Source organism: Hoplias malabaricus, chromosome 16 (assembly GCF_029633855.1).
Source record: "Hoplias malabaricus isolate fHopMal1 chromosome 16, fHopMal1.hap1, whole genome shotgun sequence".
NCBI lineage: Eukaryota > Metazoa > Chordata > Actinopteri > Characiformes > Erythrinidae > Hoplias > Hoplias malabaricus.
This window is the reverse complement of record NC_089815.1, coordinates 4,036,230-4,058,053: the sequence shown is the minus strand read 5'-3', so window position 1 is coordinate 4,058,053 and position 21,824 is coordinate 4,036,230. Positions and strand designations below refer to the sequence as shown.

General features: G+C 44.0%; 2 protein-coding genes across 2 annotated transcripts in view; both read left to right on the top strand.

Moving 5' to 3' along the window:
• The window catches only part of aspscr1 (ASPSCR1 tether for SLC2A4, UBX domain containing), a 30,635-nt gene extending 19,911 nt beyond the window's left edge, over nt 1-10,724 (top strand). Inside the window, exons 14-17 of the mRNA XM_066646994.1 lie at nt 4,698-4,749; nt 5,164-5,233; nt 8,113-8,300; nt 10,424-10,724. Of these exons, the coding sequence (XP_066503091.1) occupies nt 4,698-4,749; nt 5,164-5,233; nt 8,113-8,300; nt 10,424-10,434 (321 nt within the window). The 3' untranslated portion in view covers nt 10,435-10,724. The remainder of the gene's footprint in view (nt 1-4,697; nt 4,750-5,163; nt 5,234-8,112; nt 8,301-10,423) is intronic.
• A 3,240-nt stretch (nt 10,725-13,964) lies between these two features.
• Nucleotides 13,965-16,785, top strand: LOC136672251 (myeloid-associated differentiation marker-like protein 2). The gene has a single exon (XM_066648236.1). The coding sequence runs from the start codon at nt 15,411-15,413 to the stop codon at nt 16,341-16,343; it is 933 nt and encodes a 310-aa protein (XP_066504333.1). The 5' UTR covers nt 13,965-15,410; the 3' UTR covers nt 16,344-16,785.
• The last annotated feature ends 5,039 nt before the right edge of the window (nt 16,786-21,824 follow it).

Sequence of the window (21,824 nt, the reverse complement as noted above, 5' to 3'; positions counted from 1 at the left end):
GTGTGTGTGTGTGTGTGTGTGTGTGTGTGTGTGTGTGTGTGTGTGTGTGTGTGTGTGTGTGTGTGTGTGTGTGTGTGTGTGTGTGTGTGTGTGTGTGTGTGTTTGTGTGTGTGTGCCTGTTTGAGTTCTCTGTGGGTGGTCATGGTTTGGTCAGTACTACGGGGATAATGGTTTGATTACAGTGGAACTGATGGTGTGCTATTCCTGTGGACCCCCTGTGGCCCCCTGAGCAACTACACGGACTCTTTCTCTTTCTATACCTCTCACTCTGCCACTTTCTTTCTCATGCTAACACGTGTGTGTGTGTGTGTGTGTGTGTGCTAATTCCTACACACAAACACACACACGCTTAGGTCAAGTACTGAAGTTGAACCATTAGAATTCATCCCAAATGCACCATACTGTTTTCCGTCACTCCCAAGAACACAGTTCCACTGCTTCCACTGCTTCAGATCATGCTTGGCATTGGCTGAGGTGATCTTTTGCTCATATGCACATGTGCATAAGCATCCTGTTTAATTTTTTAGATTTTTCTATAATATAAAAAAAAGCTATGTGTGTACAGTTGAACATCTGCTCACTCCGCGCTTAAGGTTAGGAAAAGTCAAAGCTCATAGTCAGTCTGACGTCAAGGCCAGTTGCCCACTGATCTCATGAATGAGTTTAGCAGCATAGGTCTCGGTGACCAGGACTGTGAAAGTGGGATATAAAGGAGTGAATGGAAGAGGACAGGCTGATTTGAGGCGCCTCTCCTCTCTGTTCAAAAGGAAAAGGCCAGAACGTTCCCTGAGTTTGCCCTGACCTCAGCTGGCTTTCATTTGGCCAGGTGGAAACTGGCATATGGGGTGCGCTTTGATCCCTACCCTCCTTCGTCCCTCCCTCCCTCCCTCTCTCCATCGCTCGCTCTTTCATGAGTCTGCTTTTGGGACAGTATATCGTGTGTAAATAGTGGTCAGGACATCTCGATGTAAAGAATAACAAATGGTTTCGGCTTACAGCTGTGTTGCATTCCACAAACTCTTGAATATTCTTGAATACTTTGAATAGCATGCACTGATATGGACATTCTGGCCCGACGATGATATCCACTGTATATTAATTAGGCCCTCCTTTCTAGCATCTCCTTAATTAATATTTCTAATATATTGACCAAAGTTAGCTGCTGATATTTCCTTATTACCTGTCTATTTCAAGACTGAACTAGTTTTAGTAAAGGATGCTGTATAGAGACACACCTCTCTCTCTCTCTCTCTCTCTCTCTCTCTCTCTCTCTCTCTCTCTCTCACTCTCACTCTCACTCTGTTTCTCTGACCTGCTGCCCAGTGTCATGCTTTTGAAGTGGCCTTGCGGTAGATGAAACAGAACTTGAAGCCTGATTGTTGAAACGTTAGATTCTCTCGATAAGAGCTCCAGGAATAAACTTTCCACTCATGTGACCAATTGGAGTGTGTGTTGTCGTTTTGGGTGGATCAGGGGTGGGGAAAGATGTGCTTGTTGTGAAGAGTATGCTTTGTTGGTAAGTCAGTCTCTCGAGACATCTGTTGTGGAATTTGTGTGTGTGTGTGTGTGTGTGTGTGTGTGTGTGTGTGTGTGCGCGCATTTTCACAATTTCAGATACTGCTTTGGCGAATAAAAAAAAAGTGTAGCTTGCCAACATGAGCAGAACAGATTCTTGCTGGTTCTTGAAGTTAACTTGAGATTTCCAAAATTCTCATATATTCATCAATTGATTCATTTGATGAATCAGCAGATGAATGATTGAATGCAAATCCATTGATTCATTCGTTGTCTGTAAACACTTAACCAGTTCAGAGTCGCGGTTGGTCTGGAGCCTACCTGGATTTACAAAATTCTTATTATGTAAAAATACAGTGGAACCTCTACCTACGAACTTGATCCGTTCCGTGACCCGGTTCGTAAGTAGAAAAAATTGTTTCTCGAGTCAATTTTCCCCATTTAAAATAATGGAAAAGCAATTAATGTGTTCCAGCCCCCACCCCGAAAGTCACCCTTTTTGCACTGATATGTGTTTACAACACTCTCAAATTAGTAAAAAAAATACGTGTAGCGTTACTAAAAATAAAAGAGAAATACAGTGGTAACAGTAATAATAAAGTTGTAAGTGGTTACACATCGCTACCTTGAAGACGTGACGACTGGCTGGAGGAGGAACACAGGCACTGGCTGTATGACGGGAGGTGGGGGGTGGTGGAATAACAGAGAGTAGGCGGAGGCTAGGGTTCGTTTGCATATATCTAGTGTGTAGAGGTATAAACTGGATATTATACCTATTTACTAATTTTCAAGCATAATTTAATATCTGTAACAATAGTAGGTGCACCTTAAAATAGCTGAGTTTACACATCTTAAAGGATGTTTAAAACGGTGGCATAAGAAATGATTCTTATATTTTGAGCCTCATCATTATCATTAGTGTTTTACCATTACAATTACAGTTTATCTGGGTTTAAGCCAAGTCTGGGCCTAACAAAACAACATGTAGGTGCTTCCATAAATATATCACAAGGGATTACTGAACACTCCACATCCTGACCTAAACGTGCTGGCTGTGTGACACCATGTTCTAAACGCCACTTGCTTCCCAGAAGTCAGTCGAGAGATGATATATGATGGATTTAGAGACTAAGCCAAACTGAAGAGTCACCACTTATCCCTCTGTACACACACACACACACAAACGCAGTGTTATGAATACCAATTCAGTAATGTCATCTGCAGAATATATACTGAAATAAACCATACGCCAGGACGTAAAGCACTGGTTTTCTGCTATTTATTTTCCAAAGCTGTAGGACGTACACCTCTGTTCATCATTAAAAAAATGTCTTTACATGGCTTCCCTAAGACTGTTTGTAATCAATAAAAGTTAACATAACAACAGGTTTGTATCTGCCACATTTGGTTTGGAATGATTGTTCTGTTATTATTCACTGCCTCAGGAGCAGTCCATTTACTTTGTGTTGACCACTACAAGCCCAGCGTGTTCCACAGTTTTGGTGCCCCCCCCCCCCCCCCCCAGGCACACACCAAGAACAACACACACGAGAACCACAACAAAAACAACCATGATACGACAGATCTTAGCAACCACAAAGCATTTTCCCTTTCTTCTTTGTGTGTGTGGGTCTTTTAGACTCTCTCTCTCTTGTTTTTTAATTACAGGACATAATTCCTTTATTATGTAGTTTCTGTCTTTCGTTGTGCCTTCTTTTTTCCTTGTGGTCATCTGAGGAGTCCCAGAGCTATTGTTTGGCACAATGACAACAAAGTAACACACTTTTTCTCTACGCTTCCCAGCAGGAGACAGCCATACGACAATATGATATCATTATGACAAATGTCACAAATGTTTAAGATTAAATTGTGGGTGGTTTTTTTTTTTATTTATGTTTTTGTTGTTTAATTACTGTACACTTGGAGTGTCTTCACCAATCACAATTCAGCTTGAGAATTTGTGCCTGGGTTTTGCGTAATTGTGATATTTTGTAATTTGTGATTTTTTTTTCCAGTATTTTGACAATACATTTATGTGTTACCCACTTTGTCGTTCCCTTGTTTTGTTGTATCTCCATCACTCTCCCCTTTTGCTTTCTTTTATTCCTTCTACTGTACCGTTTCTCTCTTTCCCTCTCTTTCTTTTCTCTCCTTCTCTCCCGTGCTGTCTGCCTCTCTCTCTCTGTGATTCAATCTCTTTCTCCTTTCTGTCTCCATCTCTTGTCATCCTCTATTAGGACTTAAAAGCATTAAAGGCACACAAACAGAATCTTTAATCACTCTGTGTCATGTCACGGAAGGAATGTTTCCCATCCCAGCTAGCCTTTGATAGCATGCCCCCTCCCTGCTTCGTCTCCCCTGCACCCCTCCCACCCCTCAGACCAACCCCTCTCCTTCTTCCCCAACAACTACTTTTGGAGCCACTGTTCAAACGGGGGGCACTTGTGGCTTTGTGGGGGCCGAATGCCTGGTAGCCCATTTAAACACATTGTTTCCCCCTCAAAGAACCCTAATAATAGCAATTAGGCCACAGTTCTGCCCACTACAGAGCCAGGGCAGGGTCCACAGGGCCGGCAGCCATGTGAGCTCTGAGGTAAGACCCACAGTGTGTGAATGTGTGACACTGAAGAGTTTGATGGGTTCAAAAGTAGTGATGTCCCAACCAAGGATTTTGGACTGAAGGGCTCTATTAAATCACGTTTGAATTCTCTTATGCCCTACAGATTGACATACCCCATGGTTTCAGGATGTGGGTGTGATTGGTCTCCTTTATCTGTGCTCTTAATGTTTTAGTTGGTTTTTATGTTTACATTAAATAACATTAGTTGTAAACACAAGTTGTATTAATGTGGATGTATTAACTTTGTGTCTGCATGGGTTTCCTCCGTGTGACTGTCTGTGAGAAGTGTGGTGTGTTCTCCCTGTGTCTGTGTGGGTTTCCTCTGGGTGACTGTCTGTGAGGAATGTGGTGTGTTCTCCCTGTGTCTGTAGGTTTAGTACCTGTGTGTGTTGGTGTACGTGTTCCTTGCTCCTCATAGCAACCCCATTTTTTTTATTTTTTTTTATTTTTTTTTGCACTTTCCTTTTACCACGGATAGTTCTGCAACATAGAGGCTGATTTTGTTGTGATAGTAACCATATCATTCTGTCTCTGCTCTCTGCCCTCTCCTGTCCTCTCCCAGGCCAACCTCTTCCCTGCTGCTCTCGTGTACTTTGGCTCGGACATGAAGACAGGTTTGTTAACAGCGACTTCCATTTCTGTGCGTCTCTTTCACCTCCTGTCCAAAGCAATGCCATCAAATTAATCCTGTTTACCCCAAGCCCCCTCGCCACAGAGAGCACGCTGGGTAACTGTGTAGAGCGGACGCTGCAGACTCAAGTGTGATCAAGTGCGTGTTTTGGTGTGTTGTCACTTAATCACACGTTCAGAAATGCAACTCTAGTCGTTTTTGCCAAAGAGTGGCTTTCGGGAGTAGGTCGTTATAACAAGCGCCCCGCTCCACATCACTCGGTGATACAGTTCAGATGTTTCTCATTTTCGTTTTGACCTTTCCCCTGGTGTTTCATTCAATTTCCTATCTGCCTATGTTAAGTGGTTTTGGCAGGCTAAGATTGGTGAAATAACTGTCACTGTGTGTGTGTTGACAGAGTGCTACCTTCGTGGTGATCTGGTGGACAGCAGTGTGTCTGCCCTGCAGGCTGATGAGCTCATCGCTGGGTAAAGTATTTCATATTCTCAGTTTTATATTGCTTATGAAGTTTCTGGAGCTATGAACAGGCCAAACATTCCCTTTAAATCTGTAATCCCAGCGTTTTTGCTATTTCCGTGCCTAACATCAAATGATGCTCAGGAGTTATTCCTTTATGACACTGGAACTAGTCAGTTAATTATTCCCAGCTCTGGAGGACCCTGAATGCCCTCAAAACACGCACGCACGCACGCACACAAAAACTCACGCACACACAAACACACATTGCCCTCATTTGCCGCCCCAGCTTCAGAATACAGTTACACAATCACTTCAGCCACTTGCTATCTCTCCCTCGTCCCCACACTGGGACTGTTTTTCTGGGAGGATACTCATCCGCCTGGTTGGAATGCCTTTGAGGTTCAGTCCAAATGAGAGTGTTCCATTGAAACCACAGCCACCCTCCCTCCCCCCAGCAACACACACACACACCTTCACGACCCTCATTCCCCATTCCGCCCTCATTTCCTCGAGCCCTGCACACATTTCCCCTCATCCTCTCCTGTCTAAAGATAGCAGCTTTTTCCAGTATCCCTGACCCTCACCCACACATTCCCTCCCACCTGTTTCTCTCTCTCCTTCATCAGGGTATACACACGCTCACTCCTCTTGAGGATTCACTTCAAAGGGGATGCCATTTCCTGCTGCTGTCTGGCATGACATGTCAGTATGATGACTTAATGGGACAGTCTGACACACATTCTCACACACACATGTACACTACATGCTCACACACACTGGATTGGGATAATTGTTTTATATGATATGTGTATGTAAATATACAGGGCAGTAAGTCATTTTCAGCGTAAGATCTGACCCCATCATCTGAGTTTATAAAATGTGTATTATTATTTATCAGACTTATTCTGTTATTTAATTTATTTGTCTGTCAGGGACAATAATAATCATCAATTAAATTTCCACATCAATGTAAATGTGCCACAGTTAGGTAATAAGCTAAATGTCATCTATATCTATATAATTTAATATGACGTATCAGTCCTTTAGTGGCCATTAATAACTCCGTGTCCATCTGAAAAAAATAGTCCATTAAGAGAGCACCTTTTTTGTTTGGGTTTTAAAAACATTTTATGTGGCGGCACGGTGGTGCAGCAGGGAGTGTCGCAGTCACACAGCTCCAGGGGCCTGGAGGTTGTAGGTTTGATTGCTGCTCCGGGTGACTGTCTGTGAGGAGTGTGGTGTGTTCTCCCTGTGTCTACGTGGGTTTCCTCCGGGTGACTGTCTGTGAGGAGTGTGCTGTGTTCTCCCTGTGTCTGCGTGGGTTTCCTCCGGGTGACTGTCTGTGAGGAGTGTGGTGTGTTCTCCTTGTGTCTGCATGGGTTTCCTCCGGGTGACTGTCTGTGAGGAGTGTGGTGTGTGTTCTCCCTGTGTCTACGTGGGTTTCCTCCGGGTGACTGTCTGTGAGGAGTGTGCTGTGTTCTCCCTGTGTCTGCGTGGGTTTCCTCCGGGTGACTGTCTGTGAGGAGTGTGGTGTGTTCTCCTTGTGTCCGCGTGGGTTTCCTCCGGGTGACTGTCTGTGAGGAGTGTGGTGTGTTCTCTCTGTGTCTACGTGGGTTTCCTCCGGGTGACTGTCTGTGAGGAGTGTGCTGTGTTCTCCCTGTGTCTGCGTGGGTTTCCTCCGGGTGACTGTCTGTGAGGAGTGTGGTGTGTTCTCCCTGTGTCTGCGTGGGTTTCCTCCCGTGGTCCAAAAACACACGTTGGTAGGTGGATTGGCGACTCACGTGTCCGTAGGTGTGAGTGAATGTGTGTGTTGCCCTGTGAAGGACTGGCGCCCCCTCCAGGGTGTATTCCCGCCTTGCGCCTAATGATTCCAGGTAGGCTCTGGACCCACTGTGACCCTGAACTGGACAAGGGTTACAGATAATGAATGAATGAATGAACATTTTGTGTAAAGTATAATTGTAATTGTAAATCAAAATTCAAATACTCTCCCTCTCTTTTAAGGTAAAGATTGTGTAGTTTTAAAAATAGTGTATGTTTTATACATAAAAAAAACTTTACAACTTTAAACCTAATATAATGTAAATCATGTTTTATGTCTGTTTTATATAAGTTTGCCCTGGTTTAATGTTATCTGGCCTTATTTTTGTCCAGTGGTTCAAACTCCCTTGATTCTTGTGTGATATGGGAGCAAGCAGTTCATAAAAACAAACGACACTGTAGATTCAGATTGGAATAAAGTCAGTGATAGACACCTGTAATATTGACCACATGATTTCCTCATTTACAGCTGATTATGTCCAAGTAGAACCTAAAACTCGTGTCTGTGCCTTTTTTGATTCAGGCTCTGATCAGAAAATGTGGCCCATGTTCTCAGACATTCAGATTTCTTCCTCTGTGCAGGGATGTGTACATCACATAGCGCCTGTGGCTCCTCAGTGGAGGAGGATATGGATGTTGGTGGAGGAGCAGCAGGTGGCTGGTGTCCTGCGCTGCGGAAATGCTTGTAGCCGGAAAGATTAAGATGTTTGCAGTGAAGTGGCTCTCCACAGGAAGCTTCTAATAACAGCAGCCTCTCAAGAGGTTGTGACCTCTCACCTCTTTACTCGCTTCTCCTTCACATGAAAGCGATCAAGAGAGACTGGGTTAACCCTTCAAATCACACACACACACACACACACAAAATACATAGTGCAGCCTAAAAGCCCTTTTAGACGACCAAAGCATCGGAACTTGTTGTCTCTTTAAGCCTCTCTGTTTTTTTTTTCTCTCTTCCTTCCTATTTCTCTCCAAATGTTTGATATCCTCCCCTTTAATCTTTGTCCCTCTCTCTCTCTTTTTTTTTATCTCTCTGTACTTCCCCACCCCTCTCCCCCATCCCATTTAGCTGCATTCCCAAGTCTCCAGCTCCATCCTCCAGCTCACTGCCCCCTGAAGACCCTCTCCCTCTAGAGACAAGTGACTCCTCCAGCACACAGCAGCAGGGAACAGAAGACACTGCAGATGCCCAAAGCCAGGCAGTCAAACCCACTCGCACTGACCCGGCCAAAGTGCCCAAATGGTTCAAACTACCAGGTGTGTTCAAGTGTATGTCCATCACTATAAACACTCTTGGCCCTTGTGGTTTGTATTATATATCAGTACATTGATAGAAGATAGAAGCAGAATATAAATAAGTCATTGATCCGTAGGTCACTGCTGAGACAATGGGGTGATTCTGCTTTAAAACGTCCTTTTTATATATAATTTAATATTTTTCCCTTGAAGTTCACTTTACAAGGATTCTGTGGGTTTTATTTACCAAAAATCTGTCAAAACACACAGTTTTGTTCAACATTTTAAACCTTTCTTAGTCCCTTACTGGAACAGAGAGTCAGTTTACTCACTTCTTCCACTCCACTAACTCTGCCACAGACTGTCTGCAGAAACAACACTCCTTATCACTTTAATACGCCAGGACAGGATTGAACTGCTGTAAACCGAATGGCGGGCTAAATCCAAATGTGTTTCTGGTTGTGTTCTGATGTTGAATAGTGTTGTACCATCGCGACCATGATGAATTCAATAAGGCTGTTTTTCCAGGTTACTTTCCTAATGAGGACCAGAGCTTGAATAGTATTCTATGAAATATTATGTGTTTACGTAGCACAAAACAAATCCTGCGTACTATCCTCAAGGCACGCTCCTAGGACATAGGTCTCACAGCACTTTAATAACACAGGTATTCCGTTATTTCAGCTTCTTCATAAGGAGTTAGGGGACATGACAAAGGAAGGGGATGGTGAGGTTGGTCGTTACAAACCGTCAGAAATCCCCTCTCACTTCCCTCATCCCACTGAACCACTAAGACTCATCCTGCCTTCTCTTCTGCCGGAGATAAGGGTCTTCAAAACAAGGCACCTTCCTTCTATCTCTCTGTTGTCTTATGGCCTCCACCTCCACCAGGCCTCTGGGGGACTCCAGGCTGTCACACAGCCCCAGCAGAGGGGCCCAGTCTGGACCACATGAAGCAGCGGCAGGCCCCTGGCTCCGGGGGGCCCCTGGGCCTCCTCTCTCTCTCTGTTGTGTGCTGAGCTGTGGTCACGGTGGCATCTACAATGCAGATCCATTTAGTTTTCTCATGTCTTTATTGTGCTTTGTTGTGTTCTTCTGGACAATTCTCACACGCAGTGCAGCCCTTTTGTCTTCTTGGATGGAAAATGGAGGACGAGAGAAATGAAGCAGTGTTGACTGATCTCTGCTACACGGCTGAATGTTGTTTCAGAAGCTTCAGAGGGTTTATACATTGAACAGAGGAAGAAGAAAGTATTGGAAGTTCTCAAAGGACAACACTTGTACCGACATAACCATTTCACCATGTTTTCCCGAGGACATTCTTTCAGCAACACTATTAAAGATTGACATTTATCATCAGAAGACAGTGACAGTTCATCTGTTTTATTTAGCTTTTATTTAAGGGTCTGTACTTGAGTAATTCTGCTTTTAGCTCCAATATGTTCCACTGCATTTGAAGGGAAATGTCCCTGCTTTAATCCATTTACATTTTTCCAAACAACTTCTGTAATAATTTCATCTGGATCATGGTTGCGGTGGGTCTGTAGCCCACCCAGAATTATTAGCTACGAGGCAGGGACACAACCTGTACAGGGCCAAGTCTATTTATCTGAAGTGACTGTTACATAAAAACAACCTTAATATTATTGATCATGTTCATTTAAATATCAGAAGTAACAAATGCACTCATGGTGGTGATTTATTGGCAGAATGTGGAGGTTCACTACTCACTTTCTTTTAAATTCCTCTATTTATTCATTCATTCATTTATTCATTATTTGTAACCCTTATCCAGTTCAGGGTCGTGGTGGGTCCAGAGCCTACCTGGAATCATTGGGCGCACACACTCACACATTCACTCACACCTACGGACACTTTTTTGAGTCGCCAATCCACCTACCAACATGTGTTTTTGGACTGTGGGAGGAAACCGGAGCACCCGGAGGAAACCCACGCAGACACAGGGAGAACACTCACAGACAGTCACCCAGAGCAGGACTAGAACCCACAACCTCCAGTTCCCCTGGAGCCGTGTGACAGAGACACTACCTGCTGCTCCACCGTGTCGCCCTTGAATTCCTCTAATTATTCCTAATTCTAACATTTCATTATTTATAATTATTTCTAAACCTTTCTTTCCTCAGGTAAGAAATAACACTGGAGTCATGGAGTCACTGGAAGATGTCTTAAAAGCCGGCTGAAGGACTCCTCAGCAGAAAGCCTCCTCAGATGATGACGCTAAATAGCAAAATCAGTGTATGAGAATATGGTTCAGCGTGAATACAGAGCCAAATCCACAATTTTGCAATAATTCCTTCTTAATTAAAGCAGACATGTTCATTGCCAGTCGTTCTTGAAGTTCGTTTTGTTTTACAGCAAAAAGAAAATGTCTACTTTGTACTCTTTGAAGTTGACCGAGACTAGAACAGCGCTTCACATATGTGCCATTTTGGGTTTGTAGTTTGACGCAGGGCCTTATCAAGCACTCTTTGATTCTATGAAAAATTCTCTTGGTGTTAAGAGCCGTTTAGGGGTTCAAAGAATGTAGAAAATTAAAATAGAACAGATACATGACGTTCTGTCAGGTGTGATGTTTGTGATCTAGTTTTCCTCAATGCTTTAGACGGCGGAATTTGGCTCTTTTTTCAAAAGTGAGTGCATTTTGACCAAAAAAAAAAAAGTGGAAATGGCGGACCGAATGGTAGCCGTCCTTCAGAGAAGTTCCCGTTTGGCCACTTATTATTCAGATGTTTATTTATATATTTATTTTAAACCCTATCCAATGCTTTGAAGTTCATGATCCCTCTGTTCCTAAACACTTTCTCCCTCTATCTGCTGCCCATCTGAGGGAACTTCAAAGTGTCCAGAGGGGGGTAGCCTGGTGCTCCTGGCACTTGTCATTCCTTAACTAGCTGACTGCCCCTCAGTGCCCTGCTCTTCCAGCCCTCCATCCCCATCCAGCCCCGTAATTACTTCCAGCTGTGGCGGGGCCTTTGAAGAGGGGTGGAAAGGTGGGGGCTGAGGAGAGGGCACATGCTGCACGCACCTGCTGGGTGGACTCCAGGCTCCAGGCCCATGTGCAGGTGACACTGGGGAACGTTACGGATGAGCGATCCTGATAAAACCGACCAAAGCCACCATTTGCCCCCCCCACCCCCTTTTACTTTTCAAAGCACTTTGGCCAGATGGACTTAAAGTGGCTTTTGTTTTTCCCCAAACCCTGCTCCGTACTCCAGCCAATGAGACAGGAGTGACTTGATGGCGATGGGCTTATAGAGGGCCTAGTCACGCACACTTTTTATAGCACAATCATCGTTATTAGAGTAGAAGGGTCGTGTCAACTCTCTTTTGCTTTTAAGGGGTCGATTTTGTGTATTTTCAGAATAATTTGCCCATTCCCATAAAACCACCATGTCTTTATTAATCAAAAGCAGTCATCATTCAATTTTTAGTAACCGTTTTAATGAGAATATAGCCATGACTTTCTGAAACTTTTTTTTTTGCGTATGTTTTTGCTTAACACCGTTAATATTGTTCAATCCTAAAATTTACTTTAAAAATCGACAACAAAAACTCTGCCAAATCAGTTTTCAATTAGGTAGTCCTTTATGGGCTCATTGTAATGTTGTGGGGGGTGGGGGGGGACAAATGGTTACAGACACTGAATGATTAGATGGTAAGAAAAATTAAGCCTATAGTCCCTTTAACACAAAGACCTTTCATAAGGATTTAGTTCTAGGATCCAGTGAACAGTGACGTATTAATAGGTGTAAATATAAAGAGTATTCGGTGCTGTGTCATCCTCTGTTTTATTTCACTTTAGTTTAAATTTCATAACCCCCCCCGCCCACCCCACAGATTACAATGGAACAGATTAAATTATTTTCCAGGGATATTTCAAAAGTTGGTGTTCCTAAGGACTGCTGTGTGCACAGTGGGAATGACTTGCCCAGAAAAACTCAGAGATAAAAGAAAGTCAGAGAAAATACCAGTGCCCGTGTCAAGCAATAGTTTGATGGGTTCGCTTTTCCTTGTAAATCTCACAAGGGATCTGTCAGATCTGCCCTTATCAGAGAGAAGGAAACCCTGGGGAAATCATCTGATCAGCTCCACTGCCCTACAGCACCCTACTGAGAGGAGCCGGTGAGCTTAGGAGAGAATGTTACATTTATAATAAGCAAACTGGACCAAAACAAGGTGAGTCTGAAGATGCTGAGTCTTCCCTAGTGGCCTGAGAGCTGTAAAAGAAGTGTTGCCAGTTAGCTGAGACATTAAGACAATTAATTAAATGGTATCGGGACTCTTAATCTTTGGACGATTTAAATTATAAGGTTGAAAGAATGATTGAAAAAATGTGATTAATAAACTAACATTACACACACACAGACACAAGGAGAACACACCACACTCCTCACAGACTCACCCGGAGGAAACCCACGCAGACACAGGGAGAACACACCACACTCCTCACAGACAATCATCCAGAGGAAACCCACACAGACACAGGGAGAACACACCACACTCCTCACAGACAGTCACCCAGAGGAAACCCACACAGACACAGGGAGAACACACCACACTCCTCACAGACAGTCACCCGGAGGAAACCCATGCAAACACAGGGAGAACACACCAAACTCCTCACAGACAGTCACCCGGAGGAAACCCACACAGACACAGGAAGAGACACCACCACTATGGAAATAATATACAATATGTGTTGAATTAACTTAACGGTATCTACAAAAAAAAAAAAGCCTTGCCCAAAATTTGTTATTATTAACAAAAAATAAAAAACAACAACAACAACACATTTGTTTAAAAACGTAAGATTTCCACGTGATATCACAGAAAATACTTAATTTTTAGCATGTTTGTGTTGTGTTCTGTTGCTTATACGTTAGCACATGTATCATATGTTGATAAAAGCAATCACCCCCATGGCCCAGCAGTTCAGGTTTGAAAATGCATTGTTCTCACATGGCCAGAGTTTCTTGCATCATAAACCTTTGTGACCAATCATATCACCTTGCAATGGGGTGGGGGGGGGGGTTAGGAGCAGAGAAGTGGGTGCAGATACAGCTGAGGACTTAACTGCTCATTCATAGATCAGCACGTACTAAATGAAGGCAAAGTTGTAAACTTAAATCTCAGTCACTTAAAAGGCAACAGAGAACTCCTTAATTTGTTTCACTTGTGAAAAGAGATCAGTATTTGGTGGTTTACTTAGTGACCGCATGGGGACGTTTTAAAACGTATGACTGTATTGAACGTATTTGTCCACAAGGTGGCGGTATACACCACAACTACTGTCTGAGAAAAGCCGCTTGCCCTCAACAGGTCACTGTAGATTCAGTTTAAATATTTGATGTGAAGATTTCAGCAGCGTGACGACAGCTGTGTGACAGTAATTTTTTTTTCTTTTTAGTCAAAACTAATGTTTAGGTTTTTATTAATATTACTTTTAATCCACGAATGATATTAAAGCTATTAAGCAGTACATGTTCTGTAAATTTAATAAGTGTAGAGACAATCTTACAAAATGGCCGTTTATAAATAGAAGGGACTATTTTGCCTCACAACGCCCTGGATATTTATGTTGAAGATATGTTTTTAAATATACGTTTAATGCCTGAACCTACTGATAAATTAATTCCTTAACACGAAGCAGGAAATTCGTAACCGTTCAGCAGGTTTCTGTGAGGGATTCAGCTTTTTTAAAACGCCTGTTTTTGAGTTTTTCAGTTCAGGAAGTCTGAATTCCTGTGGCGGAATTTCAAATGGTCCCTTGCTCCCTACCTAGTGCACTACACGGGGCCGTTATTTCACCTACGCACCGACATGGAAAATGTGATATTAGAAACACATTTCACAGACACAAGTTAAAGGGTATCTTTATTAATGAAACTAGATGGTTGTTACTTCAATGAAATATGTTATATTTGCGTCCATGTGGCTTAGTAACCATCTCTGGAGTCTAGTCCCTCCTGAGGAAAGAGGGCATGTTGTAGAACTGCTTGGCTGTCAGTACTTTTACAGTTTCTTTGTGGAGTCATCCGTGCCTATTTTTGCCTGAACTATAGTCGTGCCCCTTCAGTGTCTGGGGCAGGGGGCCTGTTGCCCCCTGCCTTGCCTCAGAGACACATTCCGACCCTCAAGCATCCACACCCTGCAGTGCCACACCCCGGCTTAAATAACTTTCGCTTCCCCAGGCCTCTGTGTCTACATTTGGTGGGCTAAGGTCCGTGCGAGCACATGGTTAGCGGACATGGTAGCCGTGTGTTTTTTTTCTTGTCCTGAAAAGACCCTTTCAACCTGTTGGACCATCGCTGTGTGACAAGAACAAAACAGGCTTTTATCAAAACTTTTTATTTATTATTATTTCTGTTTCTGGTTCGATTGTTGGCTTAATGAAATCTCTTCAAATTGTTCATCTCTGAAGAGCGTGGAAGGACAGAACCAACCGGGACCATAGGAGTCTCATCCATAGCCAGCCGAGGGAATTCCTCCGGTAAATATCTCACACACTGGAGATTTTATGTGATAAAAGCGGATTGATACAGTTGATAATTAACTGTGACGACGGTAACGCACTGAGCACTTTCTCAGACGAAGGCCTGAATCAGCTTGTGGTTGGAGGCGCAGTCCACAGCCATTTTGACGGGTTTTGTTTGTGACAGTTTGTGAGTCACACGCTCCAAAATAGAGACAGAAATACTTTGCGTGCCCGTGAGGAAGAGACAGTGCTCCGAGGAGCTGGAAGGAAACGTCTGAAAGAAAGAAAGAGAGAGATCCTCAAAAACACCCACTGTCATCTCTCCTGCTCCAACGACAACAAGCAACAGGCAGCCGAGGGTCAGCATCACATCGAGAGGAGAGCATCACCTGGACAAGCTGACATCCCTCGTACACAGCTGTGGTCTGGAGTGATCAAAGTCAACAGATCACGGTTTGAAACTTATAGTCACGGCCATAGACGCCATCTTCTGGAATCCTGTTCATATCCCGTACGAACCATCAACAGCAAGTGTGCGAAACTAATTAGGCCTGTTTTTGAAAGGCTCCCTGTACCCAAGATCCTTTCTGGACGTCTTGCTTTTGTTTGTCACTGTGTTGTTTTTCTATTTTAAAATGCTAAATCAGAAGAGAAGGACTGCCAGCTTAAACACTCAGGGGTCTTATTTAAACAAAACAGCTATACTGTCCCCTCTGGGTGCTGTCCATTTGACCCAGCTTGCTTTAGACTGTGCAGTCATTTCCTTAGTGGCTCATGCTGCTGGCTATAACGCCCCCTATGGTGTATTCTGCATGATAGCATGGTGTACTTGCTTTGCGTTCTCCGCGGCTGTCTTCATCCTAGACGTGACACGGCTCCACTCTTGCGTTCCCGTGTCCTGGGACAATCTGACCGTGACCCTGGCCATGTCGTCCACTCTGCTGTACCTCATGGCTTCCACATTGTACCCAGTGTTCTTTCTGAACCTAGAGTGCCCCTATAACGATTGCGAGGTAAGAAACTTCCGAATAGCAGTAACGGTCTGCTCCTGGGCGGCTTTTGTGGCATACGCTGTTGAAGTGTTCCTCTCCCGGACCAAACCGGGCCAAGCAGCAGTTTACATGGCTACGCCTTCCGGCCTTCTGAAAGTGGTGCAAGTTTTTGTGGGCTGTGCCATCTTCACCACCAGGAGTGAGTTCTCTGGCCACCCGGCCACCATCTACTGTGCTGCGGTGTTCGGCGCCTGCTTGGCTGCCACGTTTCTGGTGGTGGCCCTCAACGTGTGCGGCCGCTCTGCTCCAATTAAGCCGCCCTCGGATCGCTTATTAACGCTGTATTCCTTCGCTGCCATGCTGCTGTATTTGAGTGCTGCTGTGGTGTGGCCTATCTTCAGCTTTGATAAGAAGTATGGGACACCTATCAGACCCCAGGGCTGTCCAAGGGGGAAATGTGCATGGGATGGTCAGTTGGTTGTGACCGTGCTCTGCTTCGCCAACCTGGCCCTCTACGTGGCGGACCTCTGCTATTCACAAAGAATACGGTTTGGGACACAGCATCCGCGAGTGTAGAAACTTCACAGAAACATTATATTACTCTTCCATGTGTTTGGACATTTCTATTTATTTTTCAGAACAAAATACCTTGACTTTTAACCAGACCGGCTTTCTAGTTAATAATTAGGCCTGTGGTTTGCATGAAGTTCAAGCTCAACTTTCATGTTTGATGCAGTTTTTCTTTGTAAAGGCCTTTAATTGCTTGTTTTGATCTCTCAATATTAGCAGTTATAATAACTTTGCATTATTGTTAGCCTATTGCTAATGTGAATATACTATACATTTCTGTACAATTAATTTGTTAAGACATGGACGTAGTCATTGTGTTGCAATCAAAATTGCATTGATCTGAAATGCACTGTTCTGCAAAAAAAAAAAAAATTGTTCTTGAATTGTTCACACTTGAGATGAAAGGATGGTAATAAGTTTTTTTTATCTTTTATATTTCAGTCCAAAATAAATGTTCTCAACCTGGAATAAAAACACCTTGAATCAGCTGTGTTCTCCCTGTGTCCGTGTGGGTTTCCTCCGGGTGACTGTCTGTGAGGAGTGTGGTGTGTTCTCCCTGTGTCTGCGTGGGTTTCCTCTGGGTGACTGTCTGTGAGGAGTGTGGTGTGTTCTCCCTGTGTCCGCGTGGGTTTCCTCCGGGTGACTGTCTGTGAGGAGTGTGGTGTGTTCTCCCTGTGTCTGCGTGGGTTTCCTCCGGGTGACTGTCTGTGAGGAGTGTGGTGTGTTCTCCCTGTGTCTGTGTGGGTTTCCTCCGGGTGACTGTCTGTGAGGAGTGTGGTGTGTTCTCCCTGTGTCTGTGTGGGTTTCCTCCGGGTGACTGTATGTGAGGAGTGTGGTGTGTTCTCCCTGTTTCCACGTGGGTTTCCTCCGGGTGCTCTGGTTTCCTCTCACGCTCCAAAAACACCTGTTGGTGGGTGGATGGTTGACTCAAAAGTGTCTGTAGGTGTGAGTGTGTGTCGCCCTGTGAAGGACTGGCGTCCCCTTCAGGGTGAGTTCCTGCCTTGCGCCTAGAGATTCCGAGTAGACCGGGTTACAGACAACGAATGAATGAATGAATTCTAGCTAATGCTAAAGCTACAACTTTTAGGCAACATACTGAATGTAAAATGTGTCACATTGTTGTGGGCTAAGTGTTGTGCCACACAATTAATTTTTATTGGAAATAAAAAAATAAAATTGTCCCTTTTTCTAAAACTGAATAAACAATCTTTCGGTCATTTTGATGACCAAGTATCACTGGCCTCTAACTGCCCTCGTGCTCATTCTTACAGATCACTGCATTAGACTGTGTCCAGCATTCCATTCATTCCTGGTAGAAGTGCTGAGGGTGAGTCTACCTCCACTGCGTGACCCAGGATACCGTATTAGTTAACCCCGAAACATCATACACACACATGCTCTCTGGCATTCTTTTTAAATGTGGATAGCTTATACTGATATGTCCTTAAAAGCCCACTCTGGTATGACCACCTTAATCCTGGAAGGCCACCACAACCCCCTGCCCACAGCTCTGTTCTCCGACTGGTCCTGGGGGGTCTCTGCACCCCCCCTGTCCAGCTGCTCAGTGTCTTTCTCAGTCAGCATGTTCACTCTTCTGGAGGACACACAGCAGCTAATCCAGCCCAGTCAGCAACCAACAGGATCTGCACATTTTTTACTCAGCTCTTCATTTTCTATCAGCAGTACCACTCTCTCTCTCTCTCTCTCTCTCTCTCTCTCTCTCCTCTCTCTCTCTCTCTCTCTCTCCTATATTTACTGTTACGTGGCTGTTACTGATCCTGTAAAAGAGGCTGTAGAGAAGAGACACAGGAACCAGACCCGAGGTTCCCATAGAGACTTAAAGCATGTTACATGTTATTTCTTTGCGTTTTGTGTTGTCAGGTTTTCTGAAAATTGTTCTTAGAGATGTGTGTGTGTGTGTGTGTGTGTGTGAACTGCAGCATATAAAACATCGCTCAGATCCTCAGTGTTCACTGTTAATGGGTGTTTTCTGGTGTCTGATAAAGCATCAGTGATCATAATTAGAGAACAAGAGCAATCTGCAGTATCTGGGAGAGAGAGAGAGAGAGAGAGAGAGAGTGTGTGTGTGTGTGGTACCTTCAAAAGGTGCTTACTGATAACAGACTGAGGAGAAGAGTTGCTGACTCGCTGATGTAGATAATCGCTCTCATTTTTTTCGGGCTGTCGCTGAATTTTCTGCTTGGCTTTGCTTTCTCTCTTTCTCTCTCTCAATCTCTCTCATTCTCTCCATTTCTTTCTCTTTCCCCTTCTTGATGATGTTTTACACTGTCCCTGTCTCTTGTTCACTTTCTTTCTTTCACACTCCCTTCTTTCACAACACACACTCCCTTTATTGTCTTCTCTGTTTCTTACTCCCTTTCCCTGCCTTTCTGTTTTTTCTCTTTTACCTACAGTTCTCTTCACCTCTGTCCCTTCCTGTCTTTCCCTACCTCTTCTCTTGTTTTTATCTCTCTGTTGTGTCTCCTTCTCTCCACTCTTTTTGTTTAATCTCTTTCTCTCTCTCTCGCTCTCGCTCTCTCTCTCCTCTCTCTCTCTCTCTCTCCTCTTTCTCTCTCGCTCTCTCTCTCTCGCTCTATCTCTCTGTTTATTCAGAAATAGACATGAGTGTTGACTATAGATTGGAAATAGAGGAGGACCTCGGTGTGTGTGTGTGTGTGTGTGTGTGTGTGTGAGTGTGTGTGTGTGTGTGTGTGTGTGTGCACATGTGTTTATGCAGCCCCCTTAGGTGACAGTCCATTGAGATCAGCTCAGCCTCTCACCGCTGAGCCAGCTTGTGTGTGTGTGTGTGTACATGCACAGTGACGTCTTGCCCATCTCCCATCAGCCCTTGGGGCAGCTGTAGGGCTGTGACATCTCAGCATCATCCATTTGGCTCCGACACCCACAGTCTGGCAGACCTCTCATCACACACTGTGTGTGTGTGTGTGTGTGTGTGTGTGTGTGTGTGTGTGTGTGTGTGTGTGTGTGTGTATGTATGTGCCAGGTTTTACTCACATTTCTGGGACTACAATTTGTTTACACTTTTATTTACACGTTCTTCCTAGTGCGGAAAACAATGCGTATCACTCCATTTTAAGGTGAAGGTGTTTTAAAATTAAGGTAAAGTGAGTGCAGTGAAGCAGTGGAAATTCCACACAAAAATATTGTACATCTCTGTAATGTCCTCACAATGCATTGACACGTGTGTGTGTGTTGCACAGGAGCTCCCAACAGGAGGCCCACGGGGCCCTTCACTCCTCTTCAGAATCACTGGAGTGTTCCTTCACATTCAGAAACCAGACATGGATCCCTCCGTCTGAGCTCCTTTTATATACTTCGTGTATTACAGAACTTCACTTTCAATGAGCTGCCTGCATTTGCACTGAGAAAATTGTCTCGCAGCACTACACCCTACCAGCCTTTAACTGGATCCAAATGTCCAGCGAAAGCAGCTGAAGTTTACCCACTATCACTGAGGATTTCAGTCAGAACTGCATCCTACCTGGACTTCTCTTTGAACAAGGCAGCCAATTAGAGCAGATGTAATGTACAAGTCAGCCTTAAAGGGACAGTACCAAAAACAGATCAAAGAAATGTTACATAAAATACATAATTTAGAATGTTTTTTGAGTTAAACCCCCCCTATAAAATATTTAGGGAAAAATGAAAAGCAGACATTAGATGAATATCTTTCTTTTCTTTTTTTTTTATGGAACCCAGCAGTGAAAAGTGGTATGGACACAGTTAGGGTCCTCTTCTGTGGATATCTGCCCGCTGTGGTGTGTGATGGCGTTCTGCTCTGTGCCCACGTCTTCACGGCACTAAGATCTTGGGCGTGTGAGTGAGATCAGGCCGGACAGCTGTCCATCAGCAGGCGGAACGCTCCACCGCTGCAGGCCCCTGCACAGGAGCATGAATAGTAGCCTCCTGTCATGACCCATCAGTCTCTCTCTCTCTCTCTCTCTCACACACACACACACACACACACACACACACACACACACTGGCTATGATGGCTGTGCTGTCTGTCAGAACCAAGATTGTGGGTGTAAGAATGACTAACTGAGGTCATCTGAACCTAAAGGGTGCACACACACACACACACACACATACACACACAGAGGATAAAATTCAGGAGAAAGGAAAACAGTTAAATATGTAGTAATTGAAAAATATATAAAAAATAATTGTGGAAAAACGCCCTGTGGAAGATTAGCGCCCCCTCCAGGGTGTGTTCCTGCGTTGCGCCCAGTGATTCCGGGTAGGCTCCGGACCCACCGCGACCCTCAATTGGAGAAGCAGTTTCAGACAATGAACGAATGAATGAATGAATGTATATTTGTGGAAAAAATTTCCAAACAAGACAAATCTTTAAGAGGTAGGACCCCCATGAGACCACCACATTGCACTGATACTCACTACTCATTTTCTGCTGAAACTCCAACACTTTTTGTGGTTCCTCCTAACCACTGAACCTCTATTGTCTTTTGTCTATATTGTACTGAGTGTCTCTACATATCTGTCTATGTACTTTATGTACTTTTTATTGTAAGCGTCTTTGGGTTTTAGAAAAGCACTATATAAGAATAAAGTATTATTATTATTATTATTATGTTATTGGCTGGTGGATCATCTATAAGGTGTATATATACAGGGAACAGTGTTTAAAAACTCCAGCAGCACTGCTGTGCCTGATCCACCACTCAAATCTGCTCTGTGGCGGTCCATTGAAGAACAAGGGGAAAGTATGCAGAGCAACAAGTGGAAATGTAACTGTGGAACTGTAAAGTGCTCCTGTGTGGTCAGTGGTCAGCGCGTGTGGAAAGGTCACCTTAATGTTCTGGCTGATCTGTGTACAGTTTGTTTCTAACAGCTGTTGTAAGTGAATCTTTATAAAGTCTCTATGGGTGTGACGTACTGAAGCAGTAGTTGTTCTGCGCGCGCGCGACGGGAGTTCACGCTGTTATTTTTTTTATTATTATTTTTTTCGCGCGTCAGTCAAGACGAATAAATCAATATGAAGTAAAAGTAATTAGGCACCCGCCTTTAATCAATTACTGGCTTTGTTTATTGTAAACTGCGCGAATGCGCGCGGACTCTTAATGACGAGCTCGTGCAGCGCGAGTTCATCAGTATGCGCGGGGAGACATCAAAAAGAGTTAAGCGCACCTGAGGAAGGGTGAGTGTCTCTGAGCCTCCAGAGCTTTAATGTGGACAGAGATCACCTCTCTCTCTCTCTCTCTCTCTCTCTCTCTCTCTCTCTCTCTCTCTCATTTCTGCGTTCAATTTCGACCTTCCATCTCCTCCTTTTCTCCTTATTTTAGTTCTCTCTCTCTCTAGGTATCGTTCTTTTTCGAGATTTCTTCTCTTTTTCTTTCTACTCTCTCTCTCTAGGTATCTCATTCTTTTTCGACCTTTCATCTCCTCCTTTTCTCCTTATTTTAGTTCTCTCTCTCTCTAGGTATCTCATTCTTTTTCGAGATTTCT